Genomic DNA, 13,789 nt, shown 5'->3' with positions numbered 1-13,789 from the left:
AAAGAGCATGAACACTTGAACTCAGGGCCATCATCTTCATACAATCTAGAGAATATCCAGGTTTATAAAAAAATCTCACAACTACGAAAATGATACCACATAGGAAGGATTGGCTCTCTTTTCCTTCAGTTTTGTCGTCTCAACAAATCTGGAACCAATTTCCCAATATACATGATAGTTACCAATTTTGAGCAACCCGGTACACACAGATTATAGGAGAAGTTCCACGAATATATAGACACAAACCTGTAACTCGGCTTCTTTCGCAGTCTTGACCATCGCCAACAAAGTCTGTGTCGTCGACATATCGATAAGGGGTGGGAACATGGCGGCAGCTGCCCCCGAAAATGGGTTGAGTACCGAAGCAAAGTCGGCCTTTTTCGTTGAGAGCTCGGCATCTTTCGTGGTGGGCGTCGATGCTAGACCTGGCAACAATGTCGAGGGGAAGGCCATGGGAGCAGGAGATGGTTTAAACCTCGGGTCCATTGGAGGAGGGAAACCGTTCCTGGCTGCGTTGAAGTAACTATAGGGGGAATTTTTAAATGCATAAAATGTCAAGGAACGTATAGAAGCACCGGAATATTTCCTTAAATATTACATTCTTGTCAAAACCCACATATGGATTAATCAATTTCAAAGTGGTGACGTGATGATTAATTTCCTTTAATGGCAGTGTGTTAGGCTTCAATGAAAGGTCCATCAAATGAACATGTCTATACGGAGGTAATATTAAATATTAAGGAAATATTTGGATTTTGCAGCTTTTATGATCTCCCCCATGATAAAAATTGTTGATAACTGTGGTGGAAGTACAAATTCTTTGCAATTTTGACCATACTGCGTTTTTTGCATAAATCTGCTTACTCATTGGGATTTGTATGGTTGTATTTTGCAGCTAAACTCCTCATGAAATCACTATAATTCCTCCCAGTGGCAGAGCCTAATAAGGAGCTGTTTTCTTGGGCCGGAGATGCTTCGGAGTGACACGCTGAACTGGGGGTGGCGCTACGAGATCTCGATGAGGTATCTGGGGTAGTGGGGCTAAGTCTGGAAGGAGAGCAGGACTCATATAATTTTTTTTCATTTAAAGTGGAATGGTATGCATATTACCTTTCATTTTTTACGTTGTTATTATTGTTGTGTAACGTATAGTCGGTTACAGTGGAAGACAAGAGACCGTTACTGTTGGAAGTGGTTCTGTCCATTCGCTTTCTGCGCAGGGATTTGGAGGCTGATAGAGGGGCCTCGAGCGATTCACTTGGAGTTTCAGCTTCAATAAAAGTAATAAGTGCAATATTTCAGAAAGCAAGATTGACACAAAGGGAGTAGGGAAACTAATGTGGAATGGAACTTATGTACTGATTAGTTATCTATTTAACGAAATTAAGTAGATAGCAGGATTTTAAAGTTCAGTCTTCAGTGAAATCCGTGGATAGTTAGATTTATTGCGAGAAGTAAAGTACTAATAACCGGACATTGCACTATCTGCTGATTGATGAAAAATAACTTACATAAAAAGGTGATGCTGGTTCAGAAAAGTGGAAACTACGTCCCACTTGGCACCAGCCAGATATTAACAACTTACGCTCTACTCATTATTACAGCACATCTGAGAATTCGAGGGATCTGAGTTGTTATTTCAGTTACTGTGAGCTTTGATCTAAATACTTAAATTGTAATCATAATACCTGGTGTGGGACCAAAATAATCCTGACTCATAAATTTAAAGCCCTTAAAAAAGGGGTCAACGATATTTATTTAAATTTTATTGTGATTGTGATATGATGATTGATATGAGATATGATATGATTTATTGTATAGATGACGTTGAAATATTGGGTTGTCTCGATTATTGTTTACCTCGTCACTGGTTAAATTTACAGCAACACGACAAGAAAATATAGAAATCTTACACTAAGACATTTTCCAAGCTACAGCAAATTGAATCGAAGCCGCCATCTACAAATTATTGATTAAACTAGCGCTTGCGAAAACTTTCTTCTTTCAGCTTTTCTGGCAACCACCTTAACATCGCTCATAATTTTCACAACTACTGCTTCCGATAATCGATCTCCTGCTCCCCTTATTGTTTTCAGATGAAGCAGAATGAGATAAGCCTCTAACTACGTCATGAATCCTCTTTTTTGGCACGTTCCTATGGGGTACGACCAAAGGCATAAGATTTTCTTTGATTTCTTTAATTTTCGGTTAAGTACCGCAGTCGCTTTGAGCCAAATGGTCATACATTGGTCCACGATGTGTGCCCCATGGTACCACAATTGTAATACTGCAACAACTCTCCAATCAATCTCTCCGGTCATTTCTTAATGCCCGGTTAAAATAAATCAAGTTGTCCGCAGGCCACCGGTCGACAGAAGGTATGATTAACTCGAAGCAGCACCGCGGAGTAGCTGCGGACCTTATAATGAACCGGTCGCCTCTGTTATTACTCTTATTTACGTAATTACCTCGGTGGTACCGACTACGTCCGTTTACGCTCTACTTCGGGATTCGAACACTTTTTTTTACCGGATTTTTACCGAAGAACCGCTACCGAGAGGTTAATCGAAAATCGTGATCGTACGACCGACATCTGTCCTGAGGGCTACCTGCGGTACTGCCCAGCCTCACGTGTGTTAACATTTCAAATCACAATATTACATTGATGTGATTGTGTGTTACATGATATCGAGGCGCCGTTTGCAATATGCTTGAGCTAAAAATTAGACAGGAACTATTAACGAAGCCAACAGAGCATTATGCTGTAAAGATCTTATTAAATGATCAATTTGCGAGATGTATTGTTGTTTCGATTTTTACAGTGCACCACCATTGGTGGTAAATGGTCGAATCGGTTGTTCAAGTCCGACAACCAGTGTAACGAATCATTGAAATGAGTGATTTAACATGAGTCTCGTTATTGTATCTTAAAATCATCTATTCAAAATAAATACACTGTGGTCCGGTCAAATGAAATATGTGCAGTATCTCAATTAAGGCGCATATTTATAGAAAATCAACGAAAATGACAATGCAGATTTATATATTAAATTATATTCTGCGACGGAAAGAATACTATCCCTCTGTATATCGGATCCTCTTCCTGTGAACAGCTACGACCGCTAACCGTTTAAGTTGAAAGTGTGCTGAGTTTGTCACACATTATTTGAAAATAGAAAATAATTTAAATTTTATGATTAAAAAATGTTTTTGAAAAATAAAAAAAATTAAAAAAATACTTAAATTTTTTTTTTGTGGATTGGTGAAATTCGCTCCAACAAAACTTTGTTACAGGAAATATCCATTTAGATTGTTTCCTGGTTAGTTTGCTGAAAGTGCCATAGTAATTTACCATTGCGACTCATTATCCGTAAAGTAATTGTCAGTGTTCTGCATGTTGTTTCTCTTTGATTTCTATTTTCCGCACAAATACAGCTTTTCTGCAGTTTTTTAAATTTACTTAGCGAAGACTTCATTTCATACATCAGTCAACAGATAAGACCAATAGCAGTAATGACCACTGCAGTTTTACAGATGCGGGGCAGAACTTGAATAAGTTCAAATATATGTCGTTTGAGCATGAGTTCTTCATTGTACGACAAACAACAAAAAACTGTTTCATAAAACTCATTAGGTTATGTCTCGAGGTCTCGGGAGAAAAATAAGGAAAATTTTCTGAAAAATTCCCAAAAATTGAACATTTTCAAAATAAAAAAAAATCAAAATCAAAAAGTATTAAACAACGACGCTCTCCATGCAAGAACAGCTAATATCACTTTACTCTTGGTCATGTAACCAGTTTGTCTTGACAACAATTTTTTCTATAAAAGTGTAGTTGGATACATTAATTGTTGTAAATAATTTATTTAAATTAACTAAACCACTCTGTATACTTAATCACGCTGTAATCTCTCTGATACCCATGTAAGGGCCGAATTGTAAATCTGCATACCATATCAGGTGGGGTATAGGATAGGAGGAATAGGGGCATTTTGTCATTTAATTAAAACATCCAACTAACGGTTATCGGTTCTTCATTAATTCTATAATTGTTAATGTTTCGTTTTACTTTAACATCAAATTGGTTTCCACAGATTTCAAGAATCTGCCTAATACCCGCACTGTATTTCAATGCTTGTATGGAAATTAGCTTGCAGTTAATGTTGTCAACGGATAAACAAATTGATTCGAAATTATTAGTGTGTTGTTAACTTTAATATCAAGCTAATTTTGAAGGAAACCCGGAATCTGACCAATATCTAAAGTGTATTTTAACATTTTTATGTAAACTAACTTGAGTTTAAGTTAACATTACAGTAATAACTGGGCCCTTAATGAGACGAAGTCATAGTATATCTATTATTGTCATATCTCAACTACGTGCGACCTTTGCTTCGCAAAATGCTAAATCGCAGTTGGAATCATAAAAAATGCATTTCAAACCAAATAGCTCTTGGTTTGAGCAATGATATCTTTGGGATATCAACAGTCAAGTAAGGCAGTGCGTGGCCACCTTCTCCTTATGAGTGTTTGTGATAAAATATATATTAATATTCTGACTACTACATATTTGCATTAGTGAGATAATGACTATCGAAATCTATGTTTGGGTCTTCGAGGTTCCTTGTCTTAATACCTGCCCCATCTCGTAGCCCGTTTTTGTCTTTGACTATGTTGCAGACTCTGGTAAAAAAGGACTTGAGGAAAACTGACAAAACCTGCGCCCTAATGTAATAATATTTGAAAATGTTGAAATACGCAGGAGGGTAGGTTACTATTTCCCAATGTTTTTCAACTTTCCAGTAACTTAACGAATTTTATTAAACCAGAAAATCATCCATCATATTGGACAACGCCATCCCATAACTCTGACGTAGTAATAAATCAATAATAATTGAATAAATAAGTAATGGTGTTTTTAACTGAAAAACACATCCCTGTAGGAAAACTGCAGTATTTTATTGCTTTTGCCGTATCCAATGATCTAATCATAATAATAAATAAAACAAGTAAAAGTGTATCTAAACCAATTTATGCAAACCGAATCTTCCGGCTCGTCACGCCCTGTCTGTAGAAAGCAACGTAAATGTAATTTCACACTTTGCACTACTAAATCTATTGCTATTATTCGCAGATCCGGATTGATTTATTATCTTGAATTAAGCTTGGAAAAAGAAATTATTATAAAAATAATTATATAAAATCTTGAAAGACATGCTAACACCATTGATAGTACGCATGTCATATTTAAGATAATTTCATAGTGCGCTATTTCGGGACCTTTGCCATTAGTAAAGTCTATACGAAGTGGCAAACACGAACATGAAAGAGCATCAGGAAAAATAAACCTCATTAAATAAACATCAGCATCCGTACATGATTTTTAAGAAAATGATATAACAAATAAATTACATTTTTTCATAAACAAAACGACAATTTTCTTAATAAAAACTTTTTATTAAATGGGCTTTATTTCGTAGCTATTTAGATAGGAAATGAAACCAGGTATCTTCATCTCCTAACTCAGTTAATAAAGGGGACCGGTAACAATAATGGCTCTTTTATAGTTCTCCTAGCCAAAAAGGAGCTTGAATATCAAGTCCAATTTCTGCCTTTATACAGAGTGATGGAAATTCGATGTTCACTATTGGTATCTTGAAAATCGCAAAAGATGGGCGGTTGACTAAATTTTAAAAAATGTGTCAAATTTCGAACTTAGTCAATAATCGGAAAGTGTTGTTAATTTACTCTAATTTTCCGAGATATTGGGAAAAATCTGAAAAATGCTACAATTAAATTTTCAAAATAAATCAAGAACTAAAGATTTTTCAAAAAAATGTTTTACAGTTTTTTTCGACTTTTGACGCGTGCGAATTTCCAAATTTTAGAGTTGGTCTGGTTTTCAAAATAACGACCCAGACTTTTCTTCTTTTTAATGCGAACATACATAAATTTTGACATGTTTTTAAAGTGCTCATTGAGGGCTTTTAAACGATATATCACGTGATAACATTTTCTAACGTGTTGGTACAAAGGACACCATCATCAGAGTATTTTTATAAATGTGAACAGAATTATATTATAAATGTGACCATTAACGAGTAAATGACAAATTTAAAGTCTTAAAATAATAATGCATTTTTTAATTGCATAGATAAATTATTTTCACATAGCCCCACCAAAAATAATCCAACGGTATCAAACAGGGCGATCTTGGTGGCCAACGAATTGGGCCCGAAGTGCCCAGCCACGAATTTGGGAAACGTCTATGGAAATGCTCCCATACGATGGGAATGTTATGCGTGGGAGCACCACCTTGATGACACCGTTCAAGATTTAAAAGCTTTTGCAAAGACAACCCGTCTAAAAGTTCCTCTAAATTCGTTTTCAAAAAATTCAAAATAAATCGTAATCTAAAGGTTTTTCAAAAAAGTGTTTCATACATTTTTTGGAAAATCTTTAGTTTTCAATTTATTTTGAAAATTAAATTTTGATATTTTTCAGATTTTTCCTAATATCTCAGAAAATAAAAACAAATCAGCAACACTGTTTTCGAATATTGACTAACCCCCAAGTTTGGCATATTTTCTCTAGTTTAACCAACCTCCCATCTTTGGCAATTTTCAATATACCAATGGTGAGCATCGAAATTTTAACCACCCTGTGTAGTATTATGACTTCATCCTTTTCAACCCCGTTAGAAAATGAAATTTGCTGTAACTGAACCCACATTGTGGGATTCATTACATGATTCGCAGAATTCCACTTGTTACACAAAATGTTTTTCTAATGTAACTGGTTACATAAGTAGCAATTCTTTAACCACGTAGGTGTTCTTAAAATTGGGTTGGGTGGGTTACACGTATTGAATAAATATTTTCAATTACCATTTTCAGTGAAATTACTTATGACGACGAAAAAATTTTGAATTTGAAAATTTACGTTATGTCTTCAGAACTCGATACCTCATTAACGTTAATTATTGTTGGGGTAATTGGTGGTAAAACTCAATATTCGTTTTCCATATTTTGAACGTGGGATACGTATTTGTTCCAAATATTGACTTCGTCGAGTTTTTGAATTCTTTAACAAAATTCTTTATACTACATTTCCAAGCGAGTCCTGAACATATGGAATTAATATGGGAAATCGGTTTTTATTTTTCTCTGCCTGAACGGATTATCTAACAGAAAAACTTTCACATGGAGATTATAAAATTCAAAACCGGCCGTTATTTCGCAGTTTTTTCAACCTTCTAATTAGAGAGGTTTTAGCTCAAAACGCCTCCAAATTTCGAAAATCTGAAAGTAACCGTTCGAAGCCAGGATTGGCCAAATTGGTCGGTGGTCTCTTCGAGTAATTGTTGTTAATGTTTTTGCACACAATGCTAAAGTATTTTGTTTTTGTTCACTTACTTGTTTGGTTGAACTTTAATACGTAGACAGTTGTTTAATGTATTTATTTTAACTTTTTCTTTATTGCATTTAAATAAAGGGTTAAATATACAGGGTGTCCCACAAGTGTTTCATTATATTTCAGTGGGTAATAGTACATTGAAAAATAATATGACTCCCTATATAAACCATATTCCAATAATGCTTCATTAAGAAGATACAGGGTGTTAAACTTTACTTAAAAAATCTAACTTTTATTGATATATTCAAAACCGTTTGAGATATGTAAGTGAAATTTGGCATGTTTTGAGAGTTAATGTAGACGCATTTATTTATGCAAAAGGGCTATTTTTCGTTTCACCAGTGACGTGCGTACGGACATCTCTCAGCACATTTTTAAAGAAAAACATTTTTCTTTTAAATGAAATTAAACTTCTAAAAATAATTTTTATTTTGATAAAAAGCAGTGGCGCACCATGTTTTTCTTTAAAAATGTGCTGAGAGGTGTCCGTACGCACGTCACTGGTGAAACGAAAAATAGCCCTTTTGCATAAATAAATGCGTCTACATTAACTCTCAAAACATGCCAAATTTCACTTACATATCTCAAACGGTTTTGAATATATCAATAAAAGTTAGATTTTTTAAGTAAAGTTTAACACCCTGTATCTTCTTAATGAAGCATTATTGGAATATGGTTTATATAGGGAGTCATATTATTTTTCAATGTACTATACACTGAAATATAATGAAACACTTGTGGGACACCCTGTATATATATATTTTTTATTCATGTAACTTGGGGTTTTTACGCTTATGGTGTTGGCGAGTTTTTGTGTGTTTAATTCTGATCTCGACTCCGATCAATCGTGGCCCTTAACGGTTATATGGAACATTGAAATTTTTGATATTTGGAGGCGTTTTGAACCAGAACAGCTGTAACTAGAACAGTGAAAAAATGGCGGAATGATGACTGGTTTTGAATACTATGACCTCCGCGTGAAAGTTTTTCAATTGGACTATGCGTGCGGGTGCAAAAAAATAAAAACCGATTCCCCATGCTAATCTCCTATGTCCAGGGTTTGCTTAGACATCCGCCATTTCTCTTCCTACAGCACCGAGACAGATGTAAAATAAAATGATAAAATTCCGATCTTCAGCCCTTCGTAACGATAATTTTTTTACAGTTTTTGTTGGTATTTCCATATCATTGGTTTTCATAAATTAAACAATATTGTGGTGATCGTGTTCGGATTTTCGTTTGTAGACTTGAATGTTGTGAAGTATGGTCCATAACTATAACAAAATTTGGCTTAATATTTGGCAAAAACAGTCTTGCAGCATTGTACATAAATTTTAAAGTTCTTTAAATTCGAATGTCACATCTTGATGATAATCGACTGAAGACTTATGCTTTTGGAAAGGAGCAATACGGCACTTAATGCGAAGCATACCTCAGTCCCAGAATGCAGAATTATGTGTCTCTTACCTCCGGATCATATAATTTCCAACCAAATTTAAATTGTCTTTTCTGCTTCTGTCCACCCAACCTTATTTAAAAATATTATGGGTGCTAAACTCCTTTCTATTCCGACAAACTATATCTCTTTTTTTCGTCTCGACACGTATTCCATTATTTTATTTTAATTTCGCCTCTGCTAACGAGACAAGAATATTTCATAATAACCTTTTGACTGCTATATAACACACTAGAGCCCCAATCTAATAAAAAATTCCTCAAAGTGTCTAAGGATTTATAACTATAACCTAAATATTCCTGTGATTTTTTCCGTTGCATTTGTAAAGTTGGAACTTCATTGCCTTTATAAAAATCATGTACGATACGACGAATGCCCTCATTTGCCCCGATGTAATTTTGACTTTGAATTTTTTTTATTTTCACTTTTTAATAATTTTTTTAGTTTTTTTTTCAAGCCGCTTATGTTTAATAAAGTGCTCACATATGGCAAAATTTCTTCAGTTCACAAATTTATTATCAAATTTTTCACTTACATTATTACACAACGAGCTTCTAATTAATTGGGTTTGGCCATTTAAAAATGGCGAAATCTGTCGTTCGTCTGTCACACAATGGTTCACACAATGTAACAAAAAGTAGCTTGGTTAAGTTAACTCTGAAGCTTTAACTGTGTTATGGGTAAGTTACGACCCAAGGGCCATCTCTTAAGGCATTTTAAAGTTCGTTGTTTCTTCTGCGAGCAAAAATCAACAGAGTTAGGTCAGCGATACTAAGTTGTATCGATGCCACTCAGTATGCCTAAACAAAATATTTGAGATTTGTGTCTCCTATATCGATCTCATCGACGAGTTCAGTAATATTTAATTATTCCTGATAAAAACGCAGACTTTTAAAGATCTTGAAAGGTAAAATCTTTCAATTTTAACCGGTAAAATAAAAAATTTTCAGTTAGTTCTCATCACAGTGTGGGTTAATGAATAATAGCAATATAACCGCTGTCACATGCGTCTCACGTCCTACGGCGCTACTTTGTATGGCGTTCGTGACCTTTTCAGCAGCCTTCCGAGAATCGACCAATAATAATTATCGACTGTACACGCAGCACAGGTCAGACCAACACCCGGTAGAACCTGTGAGGACTTTGTCCTATCAGGGGAACTTCGACTAAAATTTACAGTTTGCGTCTAACTATTATAATATCTTATAAGCCAAAGTGACAGGATGCGCGGAACAATCGGCGAAGGAACAAACGCACAATCGTGGCAATAATTGAAAAAAGTCGCCTTCGGACCGATACCATTCCCGGCAAACAAAAGAGCAGCAGCCAGAGACAAAAGAATCGCGCGATGAGACAAAAGGGGATCGAGTACCCGCGCAAGGAAATGATAAAACGGGCGGCGGTAGCCAATCAGCATTCATCACGGCTGGGTCACAGGTGGTTCGGCTCGAGGCGTCCGCTCCGATTTTGTTTTCTCCCCTTCTACGCCTACTCTTACAGTTTTTAACAGCCAAATTGCCAATTATTGCTGAATAGGTGCTTATTAAGGGCACGCAATCCGGTGATATTCAACAAAAGCTGTTATAACTGCCATCAATACATAATCATTAGGATTTGAATGAAATTTACACGAGATTCAAGCACTGGAGACACGGCAAGAATTAAATTAAATAACTTATTTTCGTTAGAATTGCGGTGAACTATTAAATCGTCGTTTCGAAAATCGTGCCATCTAGCGATGCCTCCTATCCCTACATTTGCGTGAGTGGCAGTGCCATCTATTAAAGAATTTTTACCTTTGTCCCTGGTTGTATGGCTCGCTTAGAGAGGGTATTAAATCAAATAAATACGACTTCATCGGTATGTTCAAATTTGGTAACGCCTAATACGTGGATGCTGTGTTAATGAAACAAAAAAAGTTCCACACCATTTGGTCGTAGTGTCAGCCCGTGTTGACCTATGGGCTGCTGAAGATGCAGGAACAATACATCGAACCTTTATTCATCTCGAAGATGTTGGTTCTTCGGTACTTTAGATGAAATCCGCTTCGTCATCCACAGGTAATTCCCGCAACAAAAACCCTTGATTGCCGATGGATTCCTCGAGATAGAATCTCGGGACAAGGCATAAAACATTATTGTTCCTACGTAGATGTCAGCAGTGGCATGTAATGAGTGTTTAAGTAAAAGTTCCGCTGCCGATCCAATTTATTAAAACGGCTCTTTTTGGAGTGAATGGTAAAAGTACCTGTTAAAGTAACATCGTCGGACAAGTGAAAGACACCAAGTACACTTGACCTGTGGAATGCGTAGATAGTCGCCACTAATGTGTAGAGAACATTTGTAAGTTTGCTGTGTGGTTAATTTGAAATAATCTCAGTTTTGTTTAAGAGGGCACAAAAGGTGGTCGTTTACTTTAGTGTTTCATAAATTGCAACATCCTCAAGTTTCGAAAAATTTAATTGCAAACCTATTGATAATGGGTACCATTCGGCCGCCATAGTTCGTTTTTCATTTGTACGCTATGTGATGTCCGAGCAGTGACGTCATAAAGTTATTCAACATATCTAACTTGGAAGCGAACTTCCGAACAAATCAAAAACTCTAACCTAAATCAGGGACGATGGGCGTTCGCAAATGATCTAAGCGCAGTGACTGCGCTTGCGTCTGATTTGGTGAATCCACGTTAACAAACCACCCATTGTTGAAATAGCTGAGATGCACAATAGAAATTCTTCGAAAATGCAGCATCTGTGAAGATTTAATAATTAGAAATTCACGCAAGTTTCTGCTATTGCAGAACTACCCAAGGAACTGTCTGGATTTAAAGTGCGAAATCGGTGAGAAACACGATTTCGCGTAGACTTAATAGTTTGAAATACGCATAAACTCCCACCTTTAGTATGAGCGCATTCATAGACTGATTTAACAGGCTTTAAACTAAACACGACTGAAAAGATGAGAAAAGTGATTAATTTGTCTAGATTTAAAAATTAAAATCTCAAATATATGACTATTGTTGGCTAAACTTGAATCACCGAGAGGCTTAAAGTAATTTAAGCAGATTTGAAAAGGAGAAGAAAATATACGACTTTGCGTGAATTTAATATGTAATTTTAAATTCACAGGAATTATTGCTATTGGAAAGGACGCTTTAGTGGCCGATCTAATATGATGCAAAGTGATTGAAACAGATCCGATAAAATTAAAAAATGATTATATATAGCATTATTAACCTTTGCCCTTTTCACGAGCCTCCTCATCAACAGATATAACATGATTTAGAGCGATTTAAACATCTTAAAACAGGTCCGAAAAGATGAGAAATTCCAGGGCTTCATGTAGATTTTATAACTTGAAATTCGCATTACTCTCTGATGTTAAATGAGAGCCCCCGCCGACTGATTGAACACGATTTAAGAAGCTTAAATGTGCCTAAAAAGACGCAAAGTGCTGGGTGTGCGTAAGTATTCACAATCAAGAAACCGCATAAATTCGTACTGATCTAAACTGACTTAAACAGGCATAAAAATATAGCAAAAATGGAGGTCTTTCCTAGATTTTACTACCTTAACTGACACAAATTCCTGCTTTTGGCACGAGCGCTCTCATCGCGCCATTTAACATGCTCCATAGTTATATTCCGGTGAGTGAGAATTAATAAGTTTTTTTCAATTTTAACGTAAACATCATCAATTATTAATGGCTCCCATTATTTTATGCCATTTCCTTAAAGCATGATTTTGAGCTTGACGCGATTGATCGGGTGCCGCCATCTTTGCTTGCCTCCGACCAATGACACATAATTAGTCACTTATGAAAGTTCAATTTTTGACACGGAGCTTTTCAATTCCGAGCCGAACTGCAAATCCACTTAGAGCAGGCAGAGCATAGAGATGTGCGTTTGCTCGTTAATTTTTTCCCTCAGTTTTTCTGCCTCTTCCACGATTTTAGCAGTTGGCATGTGACCAATATTAGTCACTTGTGTTTCTTATATAAGAAACGTAATTCATTTTATTCTCGAGTGGTCCACTGCAACTCCTGACTCGCTCCGAGCCAATAACAGTATTAAATGCCTACTTTACGTTGCCGCCTCAGAACTAGAACGTAATTACTGGTTCGATATTATTTATATGGCAAACAAAGTGATAAAATAGACCTATTGATAATGAATGGTAAACGGATTGGAGGCTCGCAGCTCCGAGGCTGTTTGCTGCCAGTATGTAGTCCGACCGAATCGAATTAATGCGTTCCACTAAAGGCTAAATACAAATTGATCATACGGTAGATATTAAGTGGGCAAGCCGGGCAATAATATAAGCTTTCGTCCTTATACGTTTTCACACAACCTTTGTGCACTCGACAAAGAAGAAGACGAAGGATCGTTGACGTGACATCGGCGTTCGACAGGGTTTACAATAAATTCCTGCAAGTAGCAACGTCCCGCGTGGAATATTTAGTAGCCAATTCGATTTGACATGGAATACACGTATCGGTCGATAGGCGAGATCGATAATGGGGTTCGTTTCCTCGATAGTTGTAGGAATCTTTACCGGGAAATAAGAAAGCCCGAAGTAGACAATAAAAATATTAATGACGCAACAGTCGCTATAGTAAATGCGCTCGTGTTTGAACAAAATCTTCACAAGACTGGTACCAGGTGGTTAGCATATAATATTCTCAGTTCAAATACCCACGACATAATTATTTAACAGCTGCAAGACGGCGTAATACCGTGTGTTTTTGATTTTTTGCCACTTGAGCCGCCATAATTCGAGAGTGACATTTGGATTTGAGGGTAGAGTTTGCTCGTTAGAAGCGATAGGTACTTGATGGAAGAAGCGCGTTTCCGCACCATGGAAATATTTCCAAAGCAAAATTAACGCGGAAGATTTCTGATGCAGGTACACGCATTGAA

At 36.2% G+C, this 13,789-nt stretch overlaps 1 protein-coding gene across 7 annotated transcripts in view; it reads right to left on the bottom strand.

Moving 5' to 3' along the window:
* The window catches only part of Samuel (SAM-motif ubiquitously expressed punctatedly localized protein), a 215,141-nt gene that overhangs the window by 17,395 nt on the left and 183,957 nt on the right, over window positions 1-13,789 (bottom strand). For all 7 annotated transcript variants that reach the window (XM_066295814.1, XM_066295813.1, XM_066295817.1 and 4 more), the window contains 3 exons: window positions 1,111-1,270; window positions 865-1,047; window positions 247-523 (listed from right to left, as the gene is read on the bottom strand). In XM_066295814.1, the coding sequence (XP_066151911.1) occupies window positions 247-523; window positions 865-1,047; window positions 1,111-1,270 (620 nt within the window). The remainder of the gene's footprint in view (window positions 1-246; window positions 524-864; window positions 1,048-1,110; window positions 1,271-13,789) is intronic.

The sequence above is a fragment of the Euwallacea fornicatus genome, chromosome 23 (genome assembly GCF_040115645.1).
Source record: "Euwallacea fornicatus isolate EFF26 chromosome 23, ASM4011564v1, whole genome shotgun sequence".
Classification (NCBI taxonomy): domain Eukaryota; kingdom Metazoa; phylum Arthropoda; class Insecta; order Coleoptera; family Curculionidae; genus Euwallacea; species Euwallacea fornicatus.
The sequence above is the reverse complement of the archived record's forward strand: the minus strand, read 5'-3'. Positions and strand labels throughout refer to the sequence as shown.